Source organism: Necator americanus, chromosome II, assembly GCF_031761385.1.
Source record: "Necator americanus strain Aroian chromosome II, whole genome shotgun sequence".
NCBI lineage: Eukaryota > Metazoa > Nematoda > Chromadorea > Rhabditida > Ancylostomatidae > Necator > Necator americanus.
In genome coordinates this window covers 7,088,912-7,112,123 of record NC_087372.1, presented here as the reverse complement: position 1 = coordinate 7,112,123, position 23,212 = coordinate 7,088,912, and the positions used below count along the sequence as shown (strand labels likewise).

Sequence of the window (23,212 nt, the reverse complement as noted above, 5' to 3'; positions counted from 1 at the left end):
CTGCTTGGATCTGATCACAGAAACGAAATCTCAGCCACAACACTTCCAACAACAATGAGGCGACAGAAGACTCGTTGCTGCGAAGAACAGCACGTACGATTGCTCGAGTTTCTGCAGTCCGCGTGTGGTCCGGAACGGAGAAGCGCCCTTTAATAAGAGGAGAACAATGTTTTCCCGCAAATTTCGAAACCCTGGAAAACTTTGCTAGTGTTTGGCTTTAGCCTCTATTTGTGTTTCCAATGATGAAAATCGTTCCTGAAATGTTGCAGAACATACGGGGATGTTATCTCGTTGGATTTTTCCTGTTTTTACTTGGAGGGACTGCATTGCTTCCCGTGGCACCTTCATGGATGTGTTTGTGTGTCGGGAGGGTTTTGTTCGGAATTCTTTGTCGAAGATCTTCCACTCGGATAGTTTTTGGAAGGAATGGGTGTATAGTAGGGTTTATGTTGGTGCTGTCAGTGTTCTAGCACATTCCGGAGTTTTCTGGATGCTTTTTGTTTGTTGGCGCACAGGAGCGCTTAGTGGAGGTTCTGTTCAGTTGTACCTGTTCTCTCTTAGATTTATTACTAATACCACCCTTAAAAGAGATGATGCAAGGTAGTAAATGAATGAAATCTGACTCGTTCAATGTCTCATAGCGATTGTCACTTTTTGGACCCTAAAGACAGAGGATCTCTTGATCCTTCTTTCGAGCTAGGTTACCTTATTTATTTGTAGTGATGCCGTTTTTTTTCTCTATTTTTTGTTCTTAATGGTATTTAGGGGGAACGGTTGCGCCAAGTTTCGCATTGTTGCACCATTTATCACTGCGATGAGCAGAATGCTGTGTCATTGATTTTTTGATATCTAATCGTATTTATCATATTTCTCCACTTCAACAAGTCCTAACCGTGTCGAGCTTCATTCATTTCTCTTCATTCACTTTATTTCTTGAATTAGGAACTCGACCCTCATAGTGCTCAGATATTCCCACTTAAATGTACAGCATTATGATTTTGAGGGAGAATATTCATGCGGTGCAGTTTTGTTCCACGGACATTCGTTGGAAGTGTCCAATTAAGATTTTAGCTTTTAATTTGCTCAATTCTCTCTTCCAATAGCATTGATGCCACCACTCCATTAAAAAATAATTATAAAAGCCTAAATTTGATGGATAATTCTAACTTCTTATTCTGTGATAGGGAAATATGTGTTCTCTTCTTTCGTAGACACGTTGTAGTGTTGCTAAAAGCTGATCAAATGATCTTTCGATGTTCGCTAACCACATTTGCACACGTTAAAAGCTTCTGCCATAGCTTCCTAGATGCGATAGTCGGAGCCGGTCCTCCGACCCCCTTCACTTTTGAACGGTTGGGAAGGGACCTCCTTCGCTTTTAAACGGTTGACGAAAGGACCCCTTCACTTGAGCTGCACCCCATGAGCCAAACTCCCTTCACCTGTGGAAGATCGGGTTTCTCCCTTTCGCACTTGTGGCTGTCCCTTACGTGAAACGTGAAACAGACTATCTTCACTGCGTCTTTTCCCATTTTTGCCTTCATAGCCAACTTTTCTCACTATCTAGCTCTGCGAGTACATTGAGATTCTTGTAGCGTCTCTTCATATCCCCTCCATTAAAGGCATCACCTCACGGATCTGAGGTGGTACGGATTTCAGGTGGAGTATTCGTATACGGGATCATAGATCATGGAGAGAAGGGTGATTCCGTCCATTTCTTCCTAACTGCCGTAAAAAACGGTCCGGAAGATATGGCTTCGAGTTTTCTACAACGATTAAACATTGCAACGCTACTTCCTAGAACGGGTTCGATTGGAGCGCGCCAGCCTTGTGCATGCGCCGCATCTTCCGAGCCGTTTTTTACGGCAATTAGGAGGAAATGGAGGGAATCACTCCCCCTCCATAATCTACTATGCAGTTTACGAATACTCCACCTGAAATCCGTACCACCTCAGATTCGTGGTGTGATGCTAGATAAGTTACTATCACCTTAGTCAACGGCTTCTTTTTCCTTTCCCTCCTATACTACCCTAATGTATTCCTTCTCTGTTGTTTATGCTCCGACCTATTAAGTAGACTTTTGCTTTGATTTGTCTTATTTTCAGAGAAGATTTTGCATTGCTTTTCATTCCACTTTATGGGAAACCCGTAGCTTTACGAAGAAGATGATGGACTTCGAATTTTTTCGAAATAATCCTCCCCCTCCATTTATTTGCATTGATTTGTGCTCACAAATATCTCGTGAGTTATTTCTGTTATCCTATGTGAGGATCAGTAGTTTGATAATATTACCAGCTAATACTTGCTTTTTTTCTAGCTTTACAATCATCAGCGTCGACCGTTTCTGTAGCATCACTCGGTCCGAACTCTTCAAACTCTCCTGAAGGAATTGAAGCAGTTGCAAATCCCGTTATTGTATGCCCGAACAATCAATCTGCTCGTGAGTTGCATTTGGTCAATCCGTCTTTCAGAGTACTAGATTAGATCGTTCAGAATGCTCTATCGAAGGACTACCTGACGGCGCTATTGTCCACTGTGCTCCAGATGAGGCTACTAATGTAAAATTTTCTTAGTGTGAGAGAGCAAGAATGGTTGTTTTTACATGCTTTTTGAAGGAACGCACTTCGTCAAATTTGTCTCGATGCCAAGAGGAGCTACGGGAGATGAAAATGGAAGCAATAAAAGCTCGGGAAAGAAGAAATGAGGAAAAACGATTGACGCGTTCGGAACCGGAGGTAAATAACAAGTTACAGTTAGTACGTTTAGGCTATCTACAGAACATGGCCATGGAATAAAAAATGTACCCAGCATAGCACACTTCTGTCAAAAATTAAGAAAATACTTACACTTGACACTGTTTAGTTGCTATATATTCTGTGGTCACATGAAAATAACTCTTAGAATATTACACATGGACTCAAGCGTCTCCTGGATTCGTTCTCTCAACGTTTGTTTTTAAAAGTGATTGATGATGCCCCTGAAAAAGTTGTAGTTGTTGCAATTAGTACTCTTGTAAGTATTGAATTTGCTTGTGATATTTCTCTTCTTTCTCAAGGGAAGATGGTACCGTTGATCTCTTGTGATTCTTTCAATAATTGCAAACTTTTAGACCATTTAAAAAATGTAGCCATTCGAAATGGTTCGCTTCTTTGTAATTGCTCTATAGTTAGCAAATATGCATGGTTAGAGTTCAAATTTAAGAGAGCTCATTTGGACGGATTAGGCAGTGTAGTGTCAAACCTCCGAGGAGAGGGAAACGCAGATGAATGCCGCAAGAAAAGAATTATCTTAGACTCCAGAGGTGTGCCGATTTCACAACCACGTCGTCGCCTAAGAAGTACTTTCGGTAGGTTATGTGAAATTTTTCACTCCCCAAGTGAAAGTTAGGTACTTTTGGCTTTCAGGTGGAGGTGCAGTGGTTATTCCCACTTCTGTGCAGTCAACGCTCGACCTAGACTTGCCACCGCTTCCTCCGCGACCTACAGACCCTGCTGAAATTAGGAAGATTGTACGAAGTAAAATGATTCGGTGCAAGGTTTGAAATTGATACATTTGCTACTTCTACATCTGTATAGCTTGCAGAATTTGCTTGTGTTTAGGTTTGCGGTAATCGGTTCGGGCAAAGAAATCTGCTGGAGCGACATTTGCGGGACCGACATCACGTAGAGTACCTAGAATATCTCTACCAAGAAGAGCTGGAAGTGCAGAAACAAAGGTAATTTATGTAACCTTGTTAATGTGGGCAACCGCTATCGTTTATCACTCGATAATCTTAAGAGAAGAAGAACTAGAGCGGAATCGAATTGATGAGTTGACGTCTGGAGGCTTTATTCCTCCGCAGTCGGCAATAGAGTCGAATAGCTACGACATCGATATCCAAGCGTAAGTTCTCCTGAACAGACGTAATAACAGTTCTGATTCAAACACTGAACATCACTACTGGCATCATAGGATTCCACTTCCTGGTGAGTTATCAAATGGTGTTGTGGCGAGGTTTGATGCGAACGGTTACCTCAGACAACCAAAGAGGACGTTCCGAAAGAAGGTAGTCAGCTATCCGAAATTATATCTGATACCATATAGACAAGTTAACAAGTTTTTTGTTTTAGGTTTCTCCTCAGTGTCCATTCTGTGACAAGAGGTTCAGAAATGAGGTTTCGCTGAAGAAACATTTCGTAAAGAAGCACCCTGAATGCGTAGAATTCGTACAGTGTCTTGACTGCTTTAAGTGCCTTCCGGATAAGAGTCATCTTAATGATCATGAGTGTGATATGGTAAGTTCTTTTGATGTAATACTTCTTCCTGTTTAACTGATTGATGCGAATCTACACATCCTCAGTTTCTCAGATTCTCAGATATCCTCCAAATGCTTTTTGCCATGTATTCTAACGATGGTACTGAAGTCCTTTAGGAAAAAAATCAGGAGTTCTAGGAGCTTCAACTCTTGTATATGTTATGCAGAAGTGATCTTTCAAAATTCTCATCCTCTGCTGGTCTTTCCGAAGTTGTTTTCCTCGAAACATGGTTTTATAAGCTACTAAGCCAATTTTAGGGAACTTCTATTGTCCCTGTATAATTTTTTTAAAAATGAAGTTTTCAATCTTCTGATTTCGCAGGGACTCATTCAGTTCTTGATTAGCAATCTCCAAATTCATTATGCAGCTGAATGCCTACTTTCAGTAAACTCGTTCCTAAATTTTACGAATGGGCATTTGAGAGGCTTAGTATTCAAATTGCAACTCCTATTACAGAGAATATTGCCTCAGTTGCCTTTGTCTCACAAACTACTTCTTTCGTTTCGTACTATCATGAATTAAGCACTTTTATTGTGTTTAGACATGGCTGTGTTATGAATGTTCGCCAATACAAAACATGTGCACTGAGCAGCGTTTCACCAACCACCGTGCAAAATTTCATCGTGGAGCTAATTCCGGGTTCCGATGCAACGAATGCAATCAGAAATTTCTTACTCCACGCAAGCTAAGGTGAGCTGGATTAATCTTTAACTCATCAGTACCTTCTTGAGAATCTTCAGACATTCTGTTTAGGAAGCACAGGAAAATGTCTCATGTGTTCGTCAAAACGTATTCTTGCCATTTCTGCGAGGAGCTGTTTACTAGTGAAGTTTCGGTATGCAATTCGACTTCGTAATGCTTTTTTTTTAAATTGTGTTTGCTTCCCATACATATGAGAATTTCTATAGGTGATGACGCACGAACGAATTCATACCGGTATCATTAAGTTCGAGTGTAAGATTTGCGACTTCCGGTGTAATAGATATATTCAAATGGAGAACCATAAAAAGGCAAGGGTACAATGTTATTTAGTTTTTGGAAAGTATATTTTCTTTGTTTGTTTTAGGAAGATCATGGGTATCTGTGCTCCATCTGTCAGGAGAGCTTCGGGGAATGGGCGGAGATTAAGAACCATACCCTGTCAAAGCATGGAGGATACCTCACTAGCGATACATATACGGGTACAGAGTGCTTTTTTGTTATTCTTAGGATACGTGGTGAGAAAAACTGGTGCGGTACTCTCCACATCTTATTTTGAAGGCACTGCTGCAAACGAAGTGGCCAAAAAGGGTTTGAATTTCTGAAAGTTACCTCATTAGGTTAGAAAACGGGTACTTGATTTCAGCTTACTCGTCTTGTTATGGCTCTCTGACAATTTCAGCTTTAGCTTTATGCTTTTTTCAAGTTGAGATTCAACTTGAACAACGTTTGGAGTCCTACTAGGAATGAAGATTGCGGATCTGAATTACGAGAGAAAACCACTTTCATCTGTTTAACCCTTTTTGATTAGTCGCGAATGCCGGTTTTACCGTATGGATAGAATAAAGGATATTACTTTTGTAATTGTGATGATGTTGTTTAGATTGGTTTTTACCGCTGGTCCTTTCCATTCATTCAAACCTTCCTTGTCCCCAACCTCTATTTCCTTTCGTAATGATACGTTATTTTAGGCTACATCGAGTCTCCAAGAGTGTGGGCGCTGTTTAAGGGGGACTGAAGTGCGGTCCTCGTCGTTGTTTACAAGCATATTCTTTGTCGTTTTCTCTTGCGTTACCTCGCGTAGCAACGATGTCGCTGCTGTTGTTTCATCTAGTGCGTTTTGTTCAGTTCCATTTCCTGAGTTGTTGTTTTTCTAAGAAACAAATTCTACTATTGCCGTTTGTATTATTTTGACGTGTATTCTAGCCGATGATTTCTAGTATTGCATATATAGCAGTTGAAAACGGTACCATTGTCACTTGCTTTATGAAGTTGTGTGTACATTTTTAGTTGCTACATTTTCGCGCCTTAATGAAGTTTGTAAACGTGCCACAAAGTTTCATATTGTTTTAATCATTTTGCATACTGGACTTTGACACCAGAACAAAGTTAACAGCTGAATGGTCCTGTATTCGTCTTATTTCAGTGCTCTAGAGGACGACTTTCTCATCTGTGCCATTGCTATCGACTCTGCTCCCGAAATCCGCATATTTGGTCGTTACAACAAGGACTTTTGTAGATCCTCGACTTTGAATAGGATTGAAGATTTTCTTCATCGTTTCAACGACTGAAGTAGTTAGTGTTGTCCACTGTTATTGAATACCTATGGAAATGCTTACATGCTGAAAGATCTTTGATGTCTAAATATTTGTTTAGTGAAAATCTTTCAGAGTAGTGACTTCTTTCATTTTATATTTTCAAAATGTAAAATATCTACGAGGAAGGCGGATGCTGGTGAAATTTTGAAGGTGTTGTAGATGATTCAATGATAAATGAAAGTATTGGAACTAAAAAGTCGCTACTAGTGTTTATGCGTGAGAGTAAGCCGTCAAAATATTGTGCTGATGCGGCGCAGGCAAAGGTTGTTTATATGTCGTGGCGGCGATCGTGCAGACGATATTGCGCGGCAGGAGCGATGTGTTAGCGTTTGTAACAAAAGGGTGGGGATCTGAACTTTCGTTGGGAGAATTGTTCCCAGCAGACCGTGCTAAGAGCCTATTATTTTGATTTTTTCTAGGGAATCATGAGAAATAACTGATGACGATCGATTTCTAGAGGATTTCTTTATTACTATCAAGAACTATTTTTCAAATGATTCAAGAACATGAAACAGGAGTTTCTGGTGCTATTCGTTTGAAAAAAGCAAGAGGTCCGGTGCATTTGTACAATTAGGATGATGTTTATAGTTTAATTGCTCGTGTTGGAGTACTTTCGTATTGACTGATTGCGACCTTACTTCAGGCGGTATCCAGTAAAGAAATTATTATTTTGACCGAACTATATACCTGTCTTTGTAAGCGGTTACTCACAGTCTTTCACCATAATTTCCTTCGTGTTGTGCTACGAATTGTACGGTTATCAGTCTTCAATCTGTGTTATATTTGTGATAAAGTTTAAGATATCTTGTAATGAAGCACAATAACTTGAAATTCTAGCATTTCTTTGCCACTCATTGGTTGTTTCTTCATACTGATTTAAATAGTAAAGAATTTTTGAGTTGATCTGTGCACTGTATTCTGCCGTAGTAATCATTTGAAAAAAAAAAAATATTGGGCCACCTTCGTGGGTTGGCAATCTGACTCTACTGGCGTGCCATTGCGCCATTTAAAACCGGGTTCCGATAGCAATGCGCAAGCGTCATGCTGAGGGGAAATGTTGCTTTGTTTGAATATTGACGCCAGCGGCGAGGGGCACGTTCTGGGGACTATCGTGTTGCTGTCAAATGGTGGTAACGAAGAATTGGTGGAGGTTACTGCACTGCGAACAAGTGACAGGCATCTGAATTACTGGTACTTAAGCGTCTGTCTTCTTTGAAAACTCATGTGGAAGGTCCACCAGTTAAGTATGCAGTATCAATGGCATGTTTCTACGGATTTTAAACAGGAATTCCTTGAAGAAGTTATTTTGCTACATCATGACTAGGAAGTAGTGAAGGAGAAGCAGTTTGAAAGTTGGATATGCATGTCAAAGTTGCATTTTTTCAGCTGGCAGGAAGGGTTATTGGGTCAAAATTTGATTGCTACTCATTTTGCTGAAGCGGGTATCAGGTGAGCAATTTCATGGTCCAAGCATCTTTGAGATGCATCGCATAAGGAATCAATCAGCCTATAACTGTTTCCGGTGTAAAACCCAGGTTTCTCTCCATAAGTAACACTTTCCTGTTGTTATGAAATGCAATGACAGGATGTCTGGCACTAAAGTAAAGGATCAAGTGCGTGAGATGCGTCAACTTTAATTTGAAGTCGTTTGATGCTTACTAATGCGTGTTTAGCCTATACAATGATTTGTGGGGGCTATCCGACTCGTAAACTCAGCGCTTTTATTTTCTCACACAAATCTGACACCAATTTCCCAAATCCTATGGAATGAAAGATTGGTTGGCTGTGGGGCTGTCTCGAACCATTTAGCGTGCAGTCACGACAAATCCTCTTACTAACTGCGCCAATAAAACTGATTAATGTAGTGATTTTATGAGTCCCTATTTGATACATTGCGATTTCGAAACAACTTATGCAGTTCTGTGATTGGTTGTTCGTTATGTGATTGTTGTTGTTTCGTGGTAAGTTTTATTTACAATGAGACCACCATCGGCCCGAAACACCACTAACAATATCGAGTCTAACTTCAGCTTTTTTTTTTCTTGAAAAGACGAGCTGTCAGAATTGGAATTGCAGAGCTGCGAATTATGGAGTAGACCACATTTCGTGCATTTCATTCCGTTAGTCATTTTCATCACGCTGCTGTTCTAGACAGTGCTCGCCGAGTTGTAAACCAGTAGCTTGTAGAGCACACAATGAACAATGATTACAGGATAGGCTGTGGAGTAAAACAGATTTTCTGCAACTAAACAGAAAATGTTATGGGAATCGGTTTTGGAGCGTTTTATCCTTTCGACTCAACTTTGACTTTTCGGCTACGCCTGTCAGAGCTCTCAAACCTGCGGCAGTGGAAGCGAATGTGGAGTTGATCTCATCGATTGATTCTTGGCATCCTTCGCTCATTTTAAATCCAAATGATCCCGTAAAGCGAGATCCCACATTTCGAAACGCTTTCAGAATTACTACCCGTTGTGATGAAAGTAAAGGCTTTTCCATTTTTCCAAGAGTTCCAAACTGTGAAACTTTTTGGAAATAACACATTTCCCTGTTGCTTCTATAACTGTACGTGATGGTTGTGGAATCGGATATTTTATCCTGTTAAAGAAGACATGGGAGTTTTTAATGGGTGAACTTTCAGTGTGATTTATCTGCCCAAGTTTGAGTTGTTTGAGATGAAGATCGAATCCTTCGTGACAAATGGTAAAATAGCGTTTTGAATTCTTGATTCATGTCGCATTATTCCGGAACTGTATCCAATGAATTCTTGATTTTGAAGTCTTGTTGTCAGCTCATTAACTAAGATGTTTCTATGTATTCTTGTTACAGTTAATTTTTCCACTCAATATTGGATAAGCAGCCGAAATTTCTCTTTCCGATTCAAATTCAAATATGTTTCTTAGCATAACATATGCGCTTCTTTTCACGTTACGCTTTTCCACTCAACTGAACACAGGTTTGGCAGCAATCGCAACAATCATGAAGCTTTTGAAAGGCTCGAGATCTTAATGAAAAGATTGTCATGGACGGTGAACAGTTCATCACCTCGATATCGCTGTAGTCCCTTGGAATTTACATGATTCATGATTCACATTCTTCCAGCTTTATTATCCTAGACGAATAGTCAGTTACTATTACTCAAAACCATCGTTCCTTGCTACTATTTGTAACTATTCAGCCATATACAGTCGGGTCAAAAAGACATTAATCACGAGTGTATCTCCACCGCTCCGCTTCGAGGGGAGCCCTATACGCAATTCCACCGTGCTTCACGTCGTTTTGATCCTACTATATATACTGATTATGACGAAAATGTCAGAAATTCGAAAGCCTTCATCACGTTAACGTGTCAAAATTCTTTTCCTCGAATATTAATGAGGAATACGTATAGCTGTGTATAACCGAGATCAATCTAATGCTGGGTTATAATATATGGCATAATATTTTTCTCGTTTAGTATTGTATAGAAGGTTCAAAACGACATGAAGCACGGTAGAATTGCGTACGCGACTTCTCCCGAGGCGCTTCGCTGGGTGGGAGCTTGATGAAACCTTTGCTGGCACCACCCATCTCTGCAGTTTGCGACGGTCCCACCTTGGTTAAAAGTGCTAGCTCCTCCACGCTGCTTCGAGCGCGTACGCAAATGCACCGCAACTACACCCGTAATTCAAGTATAGTAGGGTCAAAACGACATGAAACACGTACGCAATTGCGTACGCGGCTTCTTTCGAGGCGCTTCGGTGGAACGTAGTGGCTAGGAGCGTGGTGAAATCTTTGCTGGCATCACCCATCGCTGCAGTTGGCGACGGGCCCACCTCGGTTCCAACTGCTGCCTCCACAGCGCCGTTTCGAGCGCGTACGCAAATGCACATCAATTACACTCGTGTTTCATTTCGTATTGACCCGACAATAGTTTTGACTCTACTATATTCGTATATAATAATTCTACTACTGTTACTTCGTATGTGATTTTCGTTGAACTCGTACGTGTTGTTTTTCAGTTTTTAGATGATTCAAGTTCTTCTTAGGTCGTTTTGTTATAACGCTCTACGCAACTGGCTACAGTCGCAAACTACAGTTTTCTCAAAATAAGGGGTAAAGTGTCGTTGGATAGGTGAGGGGGGGGGAGGGTTGGAGAACTCAGTGGCGGGCTTATTTCCCGAAGCACTAATTTACTTTTTTCTCTTAGTAACTTAAGTTTACATGTCATAGATCCTCTAAGACTAATGCTTGGGCCTTAGGGCCCTTACTGATTTGATTATTTACTTCGAGAAGTAAGGCGCCAGTGAGCGAGTGTCCCCCCCCCCCCAACGACACTTTAGCCGAAATTAGTGCTTGATTGATACAGCGGCTGGCCCTTCAAGTCAGTGTATAGGCCGCACGAGTTCATGAGACCACAATCGTTGAGCCTCGAGGTAGAACGCGTTACCGCATCCCGATTGCATCGCGAGTACTAAAGTGCGCAGCGCATTTTAGTGTAGATATACTCTTTGCAAATCCTTGTAGGAGGAATATACACGATCACTGTTATAACAACATCTAGAAACAACATTTGAGACTATTCCCTTTATTCCTAAAGTCGAAGCAGTTTTCCAATTCGAGCTTAAAAATGCAACACCAGCTTCACAAACGGCAGGCTAGCTCACACTTGTATTTCTTCTTGAATCTATTCATATTGCCGCCACAACCCGTCCACATGAAAGGAAGGCATTGATTGGTTATGGAATCGTAAGCATATCTGCAAGACGGGTAGTTCATATTACATCAACAACGATGTTACGAGATTGCCGAGATACGAATGTAAATTTACCTTTAAAGTAAGTGAACCTTCAGGAATTTAACAAATTTTACTTTTTTATTATGAGTGAGGATGTGATGTTCATCGGTCTGAATCAACTAGGGTAAGTTCCGGTCCTGATGGTGAACCGGAATAAAGAACCACAAGACTAGCCAGAACTGCGAGTTTTCAGGGACCTGGAGTTGCCTCTTCAAAAAACAAAATGGGCTATACTCTTACGGTCAACAAGGATGCAATTCGTTTTGTGAATCTCTGGGGACACAAACAGATATCTCGCTTTCTTTGAGTCCTCATATGGGCCTCCCCAGCAGTACGATAACTTTGTCGGGAAAATTTAGTTGGGGTGGGGGCATTCAGTGGCGCCTTTATTTCTTGACACTCTAACTTACTTTTTCCTCTTAGTAACTTTAGTTTACTTGTCATAAATCCTCTAGGGCTAATGGTTAGGTCTTGGGGCCTCGATTGGTTTACCAACAATGAGTGCGCCACTGAGTGCCTCCCGCCCTTCTCCCACAACTACATTTTACCCTAGTTTGGTACAATGATTGAGTTTGATGGAGCAGACTAGTAAAAATAATTCGAACCAGGGACATGTTGAGAATGCAACAGGATTCACCATAATATCAATATGATTCAATTCCAAGAATAAATTTTCATAGAAATGAATGAAATGAATTGAGAAACTCGCTGCATTCGCAGCACGTCAAGGATTCTTTTGCTGTTCATTTTCTATAATAAGCCATCTATCTTTAACTGAGTCACACAAGTACAAGGTTTTATCGACATAATCCGCAGCTGGGTAGATGGGATTAAATAAATAGATGAACCATTGCATTTGATTTCATTTTATTTCACAGAGTAGTCAAAATTCAAATGAGGAAGCTGTTGTTGTAATAGAACCCTGTGAGAATCAAGTTATTCTGTAAAAGTTCAGAAATTATCGTGTTCTTGGTTGGGTGTTTGTTTCGTGTTCATAAAGTGGATAAAGTGTCTGGCGTTAATCAATCCGCTTGGGATGCGCCCCCCGTTCGCTTCAATTCAGAATCATTTGAGGTTTATGAACGAGTAACTGGCCTATACAATGAATTGCGGTGGCTAGCCGATGTGTCAAGTCAGTTTTTATCCTCCCAGACAAGTCTGGTACCAATTAATCGACCCCGGAGGGATGAAAGGCTTGGTGAGCAGATTCGAACCGATCGTGTAGGAAGCGGAACCTCTAGGAATACCTGCCCCTTCGTGTTCATAACAGTCATAAAATAATCAAAATTATTAGTTGCAAAAAACACTGCTTTCTAGCGGAAACGAACAAGATGTTCTTGAGTAGTAACTGCTTCTTACACGTTTGTACGGGGCAATGTCCACTGAAGAAAACTAGAAATTTGTTGTAGATCTGAAGATTTGGACGACATGTTGCTGTTGGCTTCTACGGAGGGACTTCGAATCAATACTCAGTCAAAGGTTCTGCTGGATTCAATAAAAACGAAAGTTCTCACCTCAAAAGTGAACCACGGCATAGTCCCGAATCGATGGGCAGGTAACAAGCATTGAAAGTTTCTGCAACGATTCAAGCAATTGGCGTTGTTATCCAAGAGTAGATGAAAACTGATAATTTGAGCGACGCTTCACTTTGAGCTATAAGACAAACTCCCATGTTTTTCTTCTAATCACGTCTAACGTACTCTTTCACGATTCAGGGGAACATTATATCTGTGGATACCTCAGAAGCGACTTTATATGAATACCCAGAGAAAATAGGAGCACAAAATGCGAAAAATCTGTGTAATTCCTCCAAGTGATTGCACAAGGAGGCTTAACAACGAAATAAAATGAGAGGAAAATGAAATGAACAACGTCTGTAACCAAGTCACCACATACCATTACTTCCAAATTGATGGCCATTTTGTAGAAGCACACATTGGCGGAGATGTGACAGCGTTTGTCCTTAAATATTTCTCTAAACAAATGATACTTCTATGGTATAAAATTCATACTTATAAGATCCACTTAATCATCCATGTTACAACACTTAATATGAATTTCGTACAATTTCTGAAAATCATTCAACGCAACACAATGAGTGTCTATATTCGGATCAAAATGGCTTAAACCTCGGCGCAACTGCGTCCGCTACCGCACTTGTCGCGGTGGAGCGTAGCGGTTGGTAACGAGGTAGGGGAGGAGGCCCCGCTCGTCACTCATCGCTGCAGTCCGAAAGAAGCTAGCTGAGCTATGGTCCAACTTCGATATCATCCGCTTTCTTCACTGCGCCGCTTAAAACGCAGCCTCTTCCGCGAGTGTACCTGCCCAGACTGTACCAAAGTGTGCCCGTTTGATGGACCTCAACGTATCCGAAGAGGAGACAAGTGTCGACAGATACACTGCTCTGCTCCTGGCACTGTGGTTGGTTATTGCCACACCAGCCTTGGCCCTTCTATTCTGCAGCGTCTGATTTTTAAACCGCCTCGTTGAAGCTCTTACGTTTGAAGCAGACAATTGACAAACGTTCATAGCGAATCATTCATCGGAACTTTGTAAGAACAGTAGGGAAGTAAGCATATGTGCAAAATGGAAAGTGATTTGAAGTTGTGGATTATATTTTTCTTCAGCTTCTTTCCTTCACATCTTATTTTGCAATGTTCGCATTCTTCAGATAGTGATGCATTAGAGAAAAGTAGATGATAATTCCAAAATATAGACCAGTGAGCAATAATCTATCGGCTTCATTTTCGTTATCTATTTTGGCACTTCAGGGTTCTTTGCCAACAGTCTAATTATACTGTTATCTGACTCTTGGAGGCAGCTTACCGCGAATCTCACTTGATGAAGGAATCTGGGGAAAGCTTGAGATGGTGTTGTAGATTGCGGGATCCGGGATGGTTCCGCCGATCTCTTCCTAGTCGTCGTTCAAAAAAAACATGGAAGTTGTCGCTTTTAGGGCAATTTCAGTTGCAACGCGCCACCTCTGTGCACGCTCTGCGTTTACGGACCTCCAGTCGATGATTAAAGGCATCTCCCCATGGATCTGGGGTGGTGCGGATTTCAGATGGAGAGTTCCTATACGGGGTCGTAGATTATGGAGAGAAGGGTTATTTCGTCTATTTCTTCCTAATTGCCGTAAAGAACGGCCCGGAGGATACGGCGCATGCGCAACGCTGGTGCGCTCCAATAGATCTCGTGGTGGGAAATAGCGCACCGGAACGCCCGGAGTCATATCTTCCGGGTCGTTTTTTTACGGCAATTAGGAAGAAATAGACAGAATCATCCTGCTCTCCATAATCTGACCTACTTGACTTAGTCGGCGGGCTGATGTCATCGCCTGACGCGATTATCCGCATCTTCGCCGAGATGTGCCGTCCTTGAACACAGCTCTGCCCAACCTTCTCGATCTTCTGCGGGAGCTTGCACAGAATCAATCCATTCGTCGCTATTCCATATTCTGCAAAACCTTACGTCTCGCCTGAACTGCCTATCCACGCCGAGTGTCCTCAGGTCCTCTTTCACCACCTCAGTTCAGAACTTCCGTTTTCGGCCAGGTGGCTTCTTTCAGCTCGAATCCGACGAACTCCTCAGAATTCGTTGAACAAGGCGATCTGCCGGTCTCCTTAATATATGACGAAAGAAGCGAAGACGATTTACTTTAGCCACTTTCGATGGCGGTGCAAGATGTTGATGTCTTGCACGTGTCATCCGCCGGTATACCACATCAATTTCTGCATAAAGATCTTCACTGTGACATACCCTAGGCCAAAAGTAGCCAAGTAGCCGTCTAAGCAGCTTTCGTTCCGTGCAGTCAAGCCTCTCCATAACCGTTGATGGTGCTGCCCAAGACTCCGATCCGTACATCATGATGGGACGAATTGTGGGTAGGTAGACTCGCAGCTTGACTTCGTTGGTGATGGGGGTCGACCACAGTCATTTCGTTAAGTAGTTAAATGCAGAAGTGGCTTTAGCGCATCTTTGCTGAACATCTCTCTCGTAGCTGGCATTGTTCTTCAGCGTACAGCCTAGGTAACAGAACTCATCGACGACTTCTTTCGGTTGTCCGTTCACTCTGTATTCCGTTCGTGGTCTCCAAGAGATCCACATCTGCTTGCATTTATCAGGGCGTAGGCGTAGTCCATAGGTTGCAGCCAGCTTCGATACAAGGTTGACAACATTTTGAGGTTTCGTACTGCTTTCCGCGAATATAACAACATCGTCGGCGTACTCGAGGTCAGTCAAGGGGCACCCTGATGGTGCTAAGACAATGTCGTCAGGACACTGGTCTACTGTTCTTCGCGTAATGTCGTCGATTGCGAAATTGAACAGGAGAGGTCCTGCCACTGCCCTTGTCTTACTCCAGTTACCACTTCAAACGGCGTTGTGCATCCGGCTGGTGTTCGAACTGCAGCAGTTGTTCGTTAATTCATGTCATCAAACAAGCGAACGAACTTTCCTGGTACTCCATCGGCGGGGAGGGCGTTGAGAAGACGGCCTCGGTGAAGAGAGTCGAACGCGACTTTAAAGTCCAGAAACGTTGGTTGCATTGGCTTCGAACACCGCTGCCAGATTTCGATCACTCTCCTGACGATGAACACCTGGTCAATCGGAGATCGGCCTGGACGAAAGCCAGCCTGCTCATCGCGCATTGTTTCTTCGCGATGTTTAATGAGTCAGTCCAGGATAATGCGCTCTAATACCTTGTACATAACACGCAGCAAAGAGATTCCTCGATAATTCCTGGGGTCCGTGACGGATAACTTCTTGTGGAGGGGAATTATGATAGCGTGTCTCCACGAATCAGGTATCCTTTCGTCTATCCATATTGAACGGACGATCTTTGTCATCTCACGAATCCCAGACGGAGGAAGACATTTTAGCATTTCTGCGCTGATCCCGTCGTCTCCACCAGATTTTCCATTCTTCATTTTTTGAATACAGACCAGGACCTCCGACTGGGTCGGTGGCTCCTCGTTAACCGCATATGTCGGTCTATGATTGTGTTCGAATTCAGGAGCTGACGGTGCTAGCAAGGTCTTGAAGTGTTCCTTTCAAATTGGAAGGGTTGCTTCACCGAAAGCTACCCCACTGGCAGTGTTGAGAACAGGGGAACGTCTTTTCATTTTGCCGCTATACTGTTTTAGTAGAGCATAGGCTTTCCGCGGGTTCCTGTCCTCCCACGCCTTCTCAAACTCCATCGCTCTTGACGTCCGCTCGTTATCGCGGTCTTGTTGCAGTTGACGACGCAGCTTCCTTCTAAGACGCTTTTCCTGGTTAAAGTCACCAGCGCTGCGCGCGACACATACAGAATTGTATGTGGATTTTGTTTCCGCAGATGCAAAGGCAAACTTGTTCCGCGGCAATAGAACCGGGAGCGTTTCCCTTGTAGCGTCCTGGATGCACTTTGTGAAGAAATCCGCATCGCTAAGCTTCTTCCTGGTCCGTACTCCAACATGAATAGACACACGTTGGCGGAATTTTGTTCTGCATTCATCGTCTTTCAGACCTGCCATGTCGATTTTCGGTTGAAGAGGAACTCCTCGGTTTCTCTTGTGGAACCGTATCTTGAAGCTGAGAAGAACTGGACGGTGGTCAGAGTCGAATGCGACTTCCCAAACAGCTCTAGATTTTCGGATATCTGACTGAGGAATGTTCCTCGCCAGAACGTAGTCGAGCTGAAGCTTAAGAGTCCTCATCTTCCGCTTGCGCTGCTCTTCAGGCGTTAAAAGGGTTGACCCCCGCCACGTGAGCTGATGGCGTTGATAATTCGCTTTAAACGTGGAAGCGATGATGAGGCCCGTCTGTTCGCACAAGTCGACCAGACGGTCACCGTTGTCCGACGTGCGCTCCGCTGCATAGTACCATTTTCCTAGCACATCGGATTGCTGTTCGAGTTCCATCTTCGCATTTGTGTCGATTCCGACAATGACCACCTGCTGGCTTGGTATTTTAGAGGTCAACGCATTGAGTTCATCGTAGAAGGCTGTTGTTGTTGTACTGTACTGTTGTCCTCAGCGGTTTCCGTAGGTGCGTGAGCGCTTACGATCCAGAGTTTACGTCCTCTGCGATCCCGCAGTAGTAAAAAGGCGCATCTAGACGACGTTGAGCCAAATCCCTCCACCAGGTTCTTGTAATTGTTCCTCACAACTATCGCGCAGTCACCTACTTTGTTCTCATCAGCATCGCCGCAGTACATGGTGTAATTTTCGATGCTGATGACGGACCGAACTCTCATGTGTGTTTCCTGCAGTGCAGCAAAAGGTACACAGAGATATCGCAGAAGTCTGGATTGAGCGGCTTGTTGGAGTTCACTCGATAGTGTTCGGCAGTTCAGCGTGACGAAACGAATGGTTGTTGCCAAAGATTCCATGCTCCCTTCAGGCAGTTGACCTTTCAGGTTATGGGCTCCATAATCTGCGACTTCGTATAGGCATAACCCACCTGAAATCAGCACCACACCAGATTCGTGGGGTGATGTCTTTAATGAGTTCTTGTCCTTTTCAAATGAAGCTAATAAATAGGCTACTGAGGTGACCGGGCAGTGGGTTTCTAACGTACTTCGTAGGAATATACTTCGTATACTTGTACTCTTGTCGCCATTTCTTTACGACGATTAGGGAGAGATCGGCGGAACAACCCCGGATCCGGCAATCTACAACCTCACATCTATTTTTTCTTGCGGATTCCCTCATCATATCAGATTCGTGGTATGCTGCCTTTAACACCCCTCAAAGGTTCTCCCGCAGATTTGAGCAGTACCTAAAAGCGAATGTAGATACGAAGGTGCCAGATCACAGTTCAGAGACTAGAATGAGAATTTCCTTCTATTCTCTTTGTTTGCCTGGAGAGAAGTGATAATTCTTTGCAATTTATTATTTTTTACAAGAGGGTGGCATATGATTTTCTAAAAAGATAAGTCTTTTCTTTTTCCTTTTTTTTATTTGCACTGTTCACGGCTATAAAATCGAGATCACCTCACACCAAAAAATTCCAGTGGATGTCTGATTCTCCGAAACGATTTAGCAGCTCTTGAATTATATAAGTCAGCTACTTAGGTAATAACGAAGGTGAATCTCTTTGGGATACGCATCATCGCTAATTGCTCTGCTGAGGCATGATCTGCACATCCTGGACAATGCTGGTAGAGAGGTTCTCGTAGATTTCTCTGCATGTCTCTTATCATGCGTCGTATGAAGAATTGACGATGAAGAGTATCGTGCTTAGATTTACCTCTGTTGCTACCTATATAGCTAACTTTCCCTACCTACCGTTGATCATACGCTGCATTATTGGCTAAGATATAACTAGAAATATAAACAAACTACTTAATTGCTTTGTAGAAACAGACATATCCACTGGGAATTTCTCATGAAAGTACTGAGGAGAAAAATTTTGACGTAGGGTGATCTCAAATTTGTAACCTAATCGGGAGCAGGAAATGCGTACATGGAAATTCTCGCTGAAAACAAAAAACATTTCATCCCTTAAGAGTAACGGGGATAAGGATTATCGATATCCCGTAAGTCGAAAGCTTTCCGTAACCTAAGTTGTCTCCATGTGAAACTTGCGAATAATTTTGGTACTCCGTGTCTCTGACATCATAGAAAAAAGAGTTTTAGACCTCCTGAAGGTGATATTCCCTAGCTCCCTTTTTCACTCCTTCATCCTACCAGCTTTTTATCACTTTGTTCTCTTCCATATTTATTGAACTCTTTCAAATATTTTTATGTGTACAAACTGAGTTGAAGAAAGTCATGTAATTTTTGTAATTTTTTTCTCCATTTTTTTTATTCAGCGTACAATAGAAATCGGTCAATATAATCGCCACTGCTAGTCACTGCAGTGGTTCACCTAATCGCAGTTCAGCGACCCCCTCTACCAGAAATGGGGAGGTCGGGAGTCGAAAAAGTCGGCGACGGCTCAACGAATGTCATCGAAAATAGTGAAAGTTTCTTAGCCAAGAAAATCATGAGGGGCGGAATGATAGTCAGAGGAGGCTATAGTCGGGTCAAAACGACGCGAATCACGAGTGTAGTTGCGGTGCATTTGCGTACGCGCTCGAAACGGCGAAGTGGAGGCAGCAGTTGGAACCGAGTACGGAACCGTCGCAAACTGCAGCCATGGACGGTGCCAGCGAGAGTTTCTCTACGTTCCACCAAATCGCTTCGACGGAAGCCGCGTAAGAGTGCGTATGTTGTTTTGACCTCACTCTATGTCAGTAGAAAAAGGGGATATGGTACTGTGTCCCAGCTACTCCTTCGATTTTTTGATAGCTGCAACTAGCGATATGGGATCTCATGTTATCATGAAGGAGATGTATCTAAGCTCGTCTCGGCCACTTTTCTCCAAAGAACTCCGCGAGTTTCTGGAGCTAAGTCATATGAATGATAGTGGTGGTCATGTGTCTTGCGTTGTACAACATTTCCCTTGTATCGCAGAGCATTCTTTACGAATACCAGCTTGCACTCGACAAACCAGTGGTGTACATTCTTGATGGAAGTCTCTCTACGGCCACCCGTTGCGCACCAAATGCGCTGTACGCGTCGCGGACTATAGTTGCCGCTGAACTGCTACGACTCCATTCAAACAAAATGATAGCTTGAAGCTGCCCTTGTGAAAATCACGTCGTACCTAATGTGAAGGAACGGTACCTTGCTATATATACCTAGTGTCGAGAAGATTCGAGAGAGTTCTACTACGGCCACGTCATAGATCACAGGTGTTCATCAAGAATCGAGTGTTTTGGGTTCTTCAAAAAACACTAACTAGACTTCTCATGTCCATAGAATTTGGTGTTTATTTCAGGGGACAGTTGAGGAGTGAAACACCCCTTAACACTAACTTGTTCCCCAACACTGAGCTGACCAGGGGATGGCGCTGTCACATATCCTTTAAATTTTGTGTTTATTTCGTGTATGTGGGAATGAATGAGATAACCCTTGCCTGTTCCTTGTCCCACAACACTGGGCTGAGCAGAGGATGGCGGCATCACATGTCCTTAAAATTGAGTGTTTATTTCAGCTGACTGTTGAGGAGTGGGATACTCCTTACCACTATCTTCTCCCCCAACACTGGGTTGACCAGAGGATGGCGGCCTCACATGTCCTAAAAACTTTGGGTTCATTTCAGCTGACTGTTGAGAAGTGAGATACTCCTTACCACTGTCTTCTCCCCCAACACTGGGCTGTTCAGAGGATGGAGGCATCACATGTCCTTAAAATTGAGTGTTTATTTCAGCTGACTGTTGAGGAGTGGGATACTCCTTACCGCTAGCGTGTCCATTAACGTCGGGCTGACCAGGGGATGGCGGCATCACATGTCCTAAAAACATTGGGTTTATTTCAGCTGACTGTTGAGGAGTGAGATACTACTTACCACTACCTTCTCCTCCAACACTGGGCTGACCAGGGAATGGCGACATCACATGTCCTTAAAATTAAGTGTTTATTTCTGGTGACTGTTGAGGAGTGGGATACTCCTTACCACTATCTTCTCCCCCAACACTGGGTTGACCAGAGGATGGCGGCCTCACATGTCCTAAAAACTTTGAGTTCATTTCAGCTGACTGTTGAGGAGTCGGATACTCCTTACCACTAGCGTGTCCCCCAACACTGGGCTGACCAGAGGATGGCGGCATCACATGTCCTTAAAATTGAGTGTTTATTTCAGCTGACTGTTGAGAAGTGAGATACTACTTACCACTGGCGTGTCCCCCAACACTGGGCTGACCAGAGGATGGAGGCGTCACATTTCCTTAAACTTTGGGTTCATTTCAGCTGACTGTTGAGGAGTGAGATACTACTTACCACTAACTTGTCTCCCATCACTGGGCTGATCAGAGGATGGCGGCATCACATGTCCTAAAAACATTGGGTTTATTTCAGGTGACTGTTGAGGAGTGGGATGCTCCTTACCACTAGCGTGTCCCCCAACATTTGGTTGACCAGAGGATGGCGGCCTCACGTGTCCTAAAAACATTTAGTTTATTTCAGGTGACTGTTGAGGAGTCGGATACTCCTTACCACTACCTTCTCCTCCAACACTGGGCTGACCAGAGGATGGAGGCGTCACATGTCCTTAAAATTGAGTGTTTATTTCAGCTGACTGTTGAGGAGTCGGATACTCCTTACCACTACCTTCTCCTCCAACACTGGGCTGACCAGAGGATGGAGGCGTCACATGTCCTTAAAATTGAGTGTTTATTTCAGCTGACTGTTGAGGAGTGAGATGCTCCTTACCACTAACTTGTCTCCCATCACTGGGCTGACCAGAGGATGGAGGCATCACATGTCCTAAAAACATTGGGTTTATTTCAGGTGACTGTTGAGGAGTGGGATACTCCTTACCGCTAGCGTGTCCCCCAACACTGGGCTGATCAGAGGATGGAGGCGTCACATGTCCTTAAAATTGAGTGTTTATTTCAGCTGACTGTTGAGGAGTGAGATACTACTTACCACTAACTTGTCTCCCATCACTGGGCTGATCAGGGAATGGCGGCATCACATGTCCTAAAAACTTTGGGTTCATTTCAGCTGACTGTTGAGGAGTGAGATACTACTTACCACTAGCGTGTCCCCCAACACTGGGCTGATCAGAGGATGGCGGCATCACATGTCCTTAAAATTGAGTGTTTATTTCAGGTGACTGTTGAGAAGTGAGATACTACTTACCACTGGCGTGTCCCCCAACACTGGGCTGACCAGAGGATGGCGGCATCACATGTCCTTAAAATTGAGTGTTCATTTCAGCTGACTGTTGAGAAGTGAGATACTCCTTACCACTAGCGTGTCCCCCAACACTGGGCTGATCAGAGGATGGCGGCATCACATGTCCTAAAAACAATGGGTTTATTTCAGCTGACTGTTGAGGAGTGCGATGCTCCTTACCACTAACTTGTCCCCCAACACTGGGCTGATCAGAGGATGGCGGCCTCACATGTCCTAAAAACATTGGGTTCATTTCAGCTGACTGTTGAGGAGTGAGATACTCCTTACCACTAGCGTGTCCCCCAACATTTGGCTGACCAGAGGATGGAGGCGTCACATGTCCTAAAAACATTGGGTTCATTTCAGCTGACTGTTGAGGAGTGAGATACTCCTTACCACTAGCGTGTCCCCCAACATTTGGCTGACCAGAGGATGGAGGCGTCACATGTCCTTAAAATTGAGTGTTTATTTCAGGTGACTGTTGAGGAGTGAAATACTCCTTACCACTAGCGTGTCCCCTAACATCTGGCTGACCAGGGAATGGCGGCATCACATGTCCTAAAAACTTTGGGTTCATTTCAGCTGACTGTTGAGGAGTGCGATGCTCCTTACCACTAACTTGTCCCCCAACACTGGGCTGACCAGAGGATGGAGGCATCACATGTCCTAAAAACATTGGGTTTATTTCAGGTGACTGTTGAGGAGTGCGATGCTCCTTACCACTAGCGTGTCCCCTAACATCGGGCTGACCAGGGGATGGCGACATCACATGTCCTTAAAACTTGGGGTTTATTTCTGGTGACTGTTGAGGAGTGAGATACTCCTTACCACTAGCGTGTCCCCCAACATTTGGTTGACCAGAGGATGGCGGCCTCACGTGTCCTAAAAACATTTAGTTTATTTCAGGTGACTGTTGAGGAGTGAGATACTCCTTACCACTAGCGTGTCCCCCAACACTGGGCTGATCAGAGGATGGCGGCATCACATGTCCTAAAAACATTGGGTTTATTTCAGCTGACTGTTGAGGAGTGCGATGCTCCTTACCACTAACTTGTCCCCCAACACTGGGCTGACCAGAGGATGGCGGCATCACATGTCCTTAAAATTGAGTGTTCATTTCAGCTGACTGTTGAGAAGTGAGAT

At 43.4% G+C, this 23,212-nt stretch overlaps 6 protein-coding genes across 11 annotated transcripts in view; 1 reads left to right on the top strand and 5 right to left on the bottom strand.

Moving 5' to 3' along the window:
• Positions 1–992: 992 nt before the first annotated feature.
• Positions 993–7,029, top strand: RB195_017055 (uncharacterized protein; the record flags this gene model as incomplete). 2 transcript variants are annotated; one of them, XM_064183879.1, is made up of 20 exons in its annotated part: positions 993–1,019; positions 2,103–2,238; positions 2,315–2,437; positions 2,491–2,555; positions 2,613–2,732; positions 3,199–3,343; positions 3,402–3,532; positions 3,597–3,712; positions 3,775–3,879; positions 3,949–4,042; positions 4,107–4,271; positions 4,834–4,982; positions 5,046–5,127; positions 5,201–5,302; positions 5,359–5,473; positions 5,963–5,982; positions 6,076–6,104; positions 6,418–6,485; positions 6,529–6,566; positions 7,009–7,029. In XM_064183879.1, the coding sequence occupies 20 exons, from the start codon at positions 993–995 to the stop codon at positions 7,027–7,029; spliced, it is 1,851 nt and encodes a 616-aa protein (XP_064039759.1). The 2 variants fall into 2 exon arrangements, with proteins under 2 accessions (XP_064039759.1, XP_064039760.1); XM_064183878.1 differs by lacking the exons at positions 993–1,019; positions 6,076–6,104; positions 6,418–6,485; positions 6,529–6,566; positions 7,009–7,029 and having other exon boundaries at positions 2,166–2,238; positions 5,963–6,009.
• Positions 7,030–8,736: 1,707 nt separating this feature from the next.
• On the bottom strand, positions 8,737–9,085 carry RB195_017054 (uncharacterized protein; the record flags this gene model as incomplete). The annotated part of the gene is made up of 2 exons (XM_064183877.1): positions 8,737–8,834; positions 8,929–9,085. The coding sequence occupies 2 exons, from the start codon at positions 9,083–9,085 to the stop codon at positions 8,737–8,739; spliced, it is 255 nt and encodes an 84-aa protein (XP_064039758.1).
• Positions 9,086–11,039: 1,954 nt separating this feature from the next.
• On the bottom strand, positions 11,040–15,230 carry RB195_017053 (uncharacterized protein; the record flags this gene model as incomplete). 2 transcript variants are annotated; one of them, XM_064183876.1, is made up of 6 exons in its annotated part: positions 11,040–11,125; positions 11,233–11,324; positions 12,878–12,938; positions 13,260–13,325; positions 14,671–14,820; positions 14,948–15,230. In XM_064183876.1, the coding sequence occupies 6 exons, from the start codon at positions 15,228–15,230 to the stop codon at positions 11,040–11,042; spliced, it is 738 nt and encodes a 245-aa protein (XP_064039756.1). The 2 variants fall into 2 exon arrangements, with proteins under 2 accessions (XP_064039756.1, XP_064039757.1); XM_064183875.1 differs by lacking the exon at positions 11,040–11,125 and having other exon boundaries at positions 11,210–11,324.
• A 66-nt stretch (positions 15,231–15,296) lies between these two features.
• On the bottom strand, positions 15,297–17,263 carry RB195_017052 (uncharacterized protein; the record flags this gene model as incomplete). Of its 3 annotated transcripts, XM_064183874.1 has the most annotated exons (4): positions 15,297–15,732; positions 15,816–15,997; positions 16,064–16,399; positions 16,448–17,263. In XM_064183874.1, 4 exons carry the CDS (start codon positions 17,261–17,263, stop codon positions 15,297–15,299), a joined length of 1,770 nt encoding a protein of 589 aa, XP_064039753.1. The 3 variants fall into 3 exon arrangements, with proteins under 3 accessions (XP_064039753.1, XP_064039755.1, XP_064039754.1); XM_064183873.1 differs by lacking the exons at positions 16,064–16,399; positions 16,448–17,263 and having other exon boundaries at positions 15,816–16,012; XM_064183872.1 differs by lacking the exons at positions 15,297–15,732; positions 15,816–15,997; positions 16,064–16,399 and having other exon boundaries at positions 16,415–17,263.
• Positions 17,264–17,319: 56 nt separating this feature from the next.
• Positions 17,320–17,733, bottom strand: RB195_017051 (uncharacterized protein; the record flags this gene model as incomplete). The annotated part of the gene is made up of 1 exon (XM_064183871.1): positions 17,320–17,733. One exon carries the CDS (start codon positions 17,731–17,733, stop codon positions 17,320–17,322), a length of 414 nt encoding a protein of 137 aa, XP_064039752.1.
• RB195_017050 (uncharacterized protein) overlaps positions 17,320–23,212 on the bottom strand; it is a gene marked incomplete at both ends in the record, with an annotated part of 52,602 nt that continues 46,709 nt past the window's right edge. Inside the window, 22 exons of one of the 2 annotated variants that reach the window (XM_064183869.1) lie at positions 17,320–17,804; positions 20,130–20,252; positions 20,307–20,360; positions 20,415–20,468; positions 20,523–20,576; positions 20,631–20,684; positions 20,739–20,792; positions 20,847–21,008; positions 21,063–21,116; positions 21,170–21,331; positions 21,392–21,439; positions 21,500–21,547; positions 21,602–21,763; positions 21,818–21,871; positions 21,926–21,979; positions 22,034–22,087; positions 22,142–22,303; positions 22,358–22,519; positions 22,574–22,735; positions 22,790–22,843; positions 22,898–22,951; positions 23,006–23,167. In XM_064183869.1, the coding sequence (XP_064039750.1) occupies positions 17,320–17,804; positions 20,130–20,252; positions 20,307–20,360; positions 20,415–20,468; positions 20,523–20,576; positions 20,631–20,684; positions 20,739–20,792; positions 20,847–21,008; positions 21,063–21,116; positions 21,170–21,331; positions 21,392–21,439; positions 21,500–21,547; positions 21,602–21,763; positions 21,818–21,871; positions 21,926–21,979; positions 22,034–22,087; positions 22,142–22,303; positions 22,358–22,519; positions 22,574–22,735; positions 22,790–22,843; positions 22,898–22,951; positions 23,006–23,167 (2,432 nt within the window). Of the gene's footprint in view, positions 17,805–20,124; positions 20,253–20,300; positions 20,361–20,414; positions 20,577–20,630; positions 20,685–20,738; positions 20,793–20,846; positions 21,009–21,062; positions 21,117–21,169; positions 21,332–21,391; positions 21,440–21,499; positions 21,548–21,601; positions 21,764–21,817; positions 21,872–21,925; positions 21,980–22,033; positions 22,088–22,141; positions 22,304–22,357; positions 22,520–22,573; positions 22,736–22,789; positions 22,844–22,897; positions 22,952–23,005; positions 23,168–23,212 lie in introns of those variants that run through there. The other variant, XM_064183870.1, reaches the window with a different exon arrangement.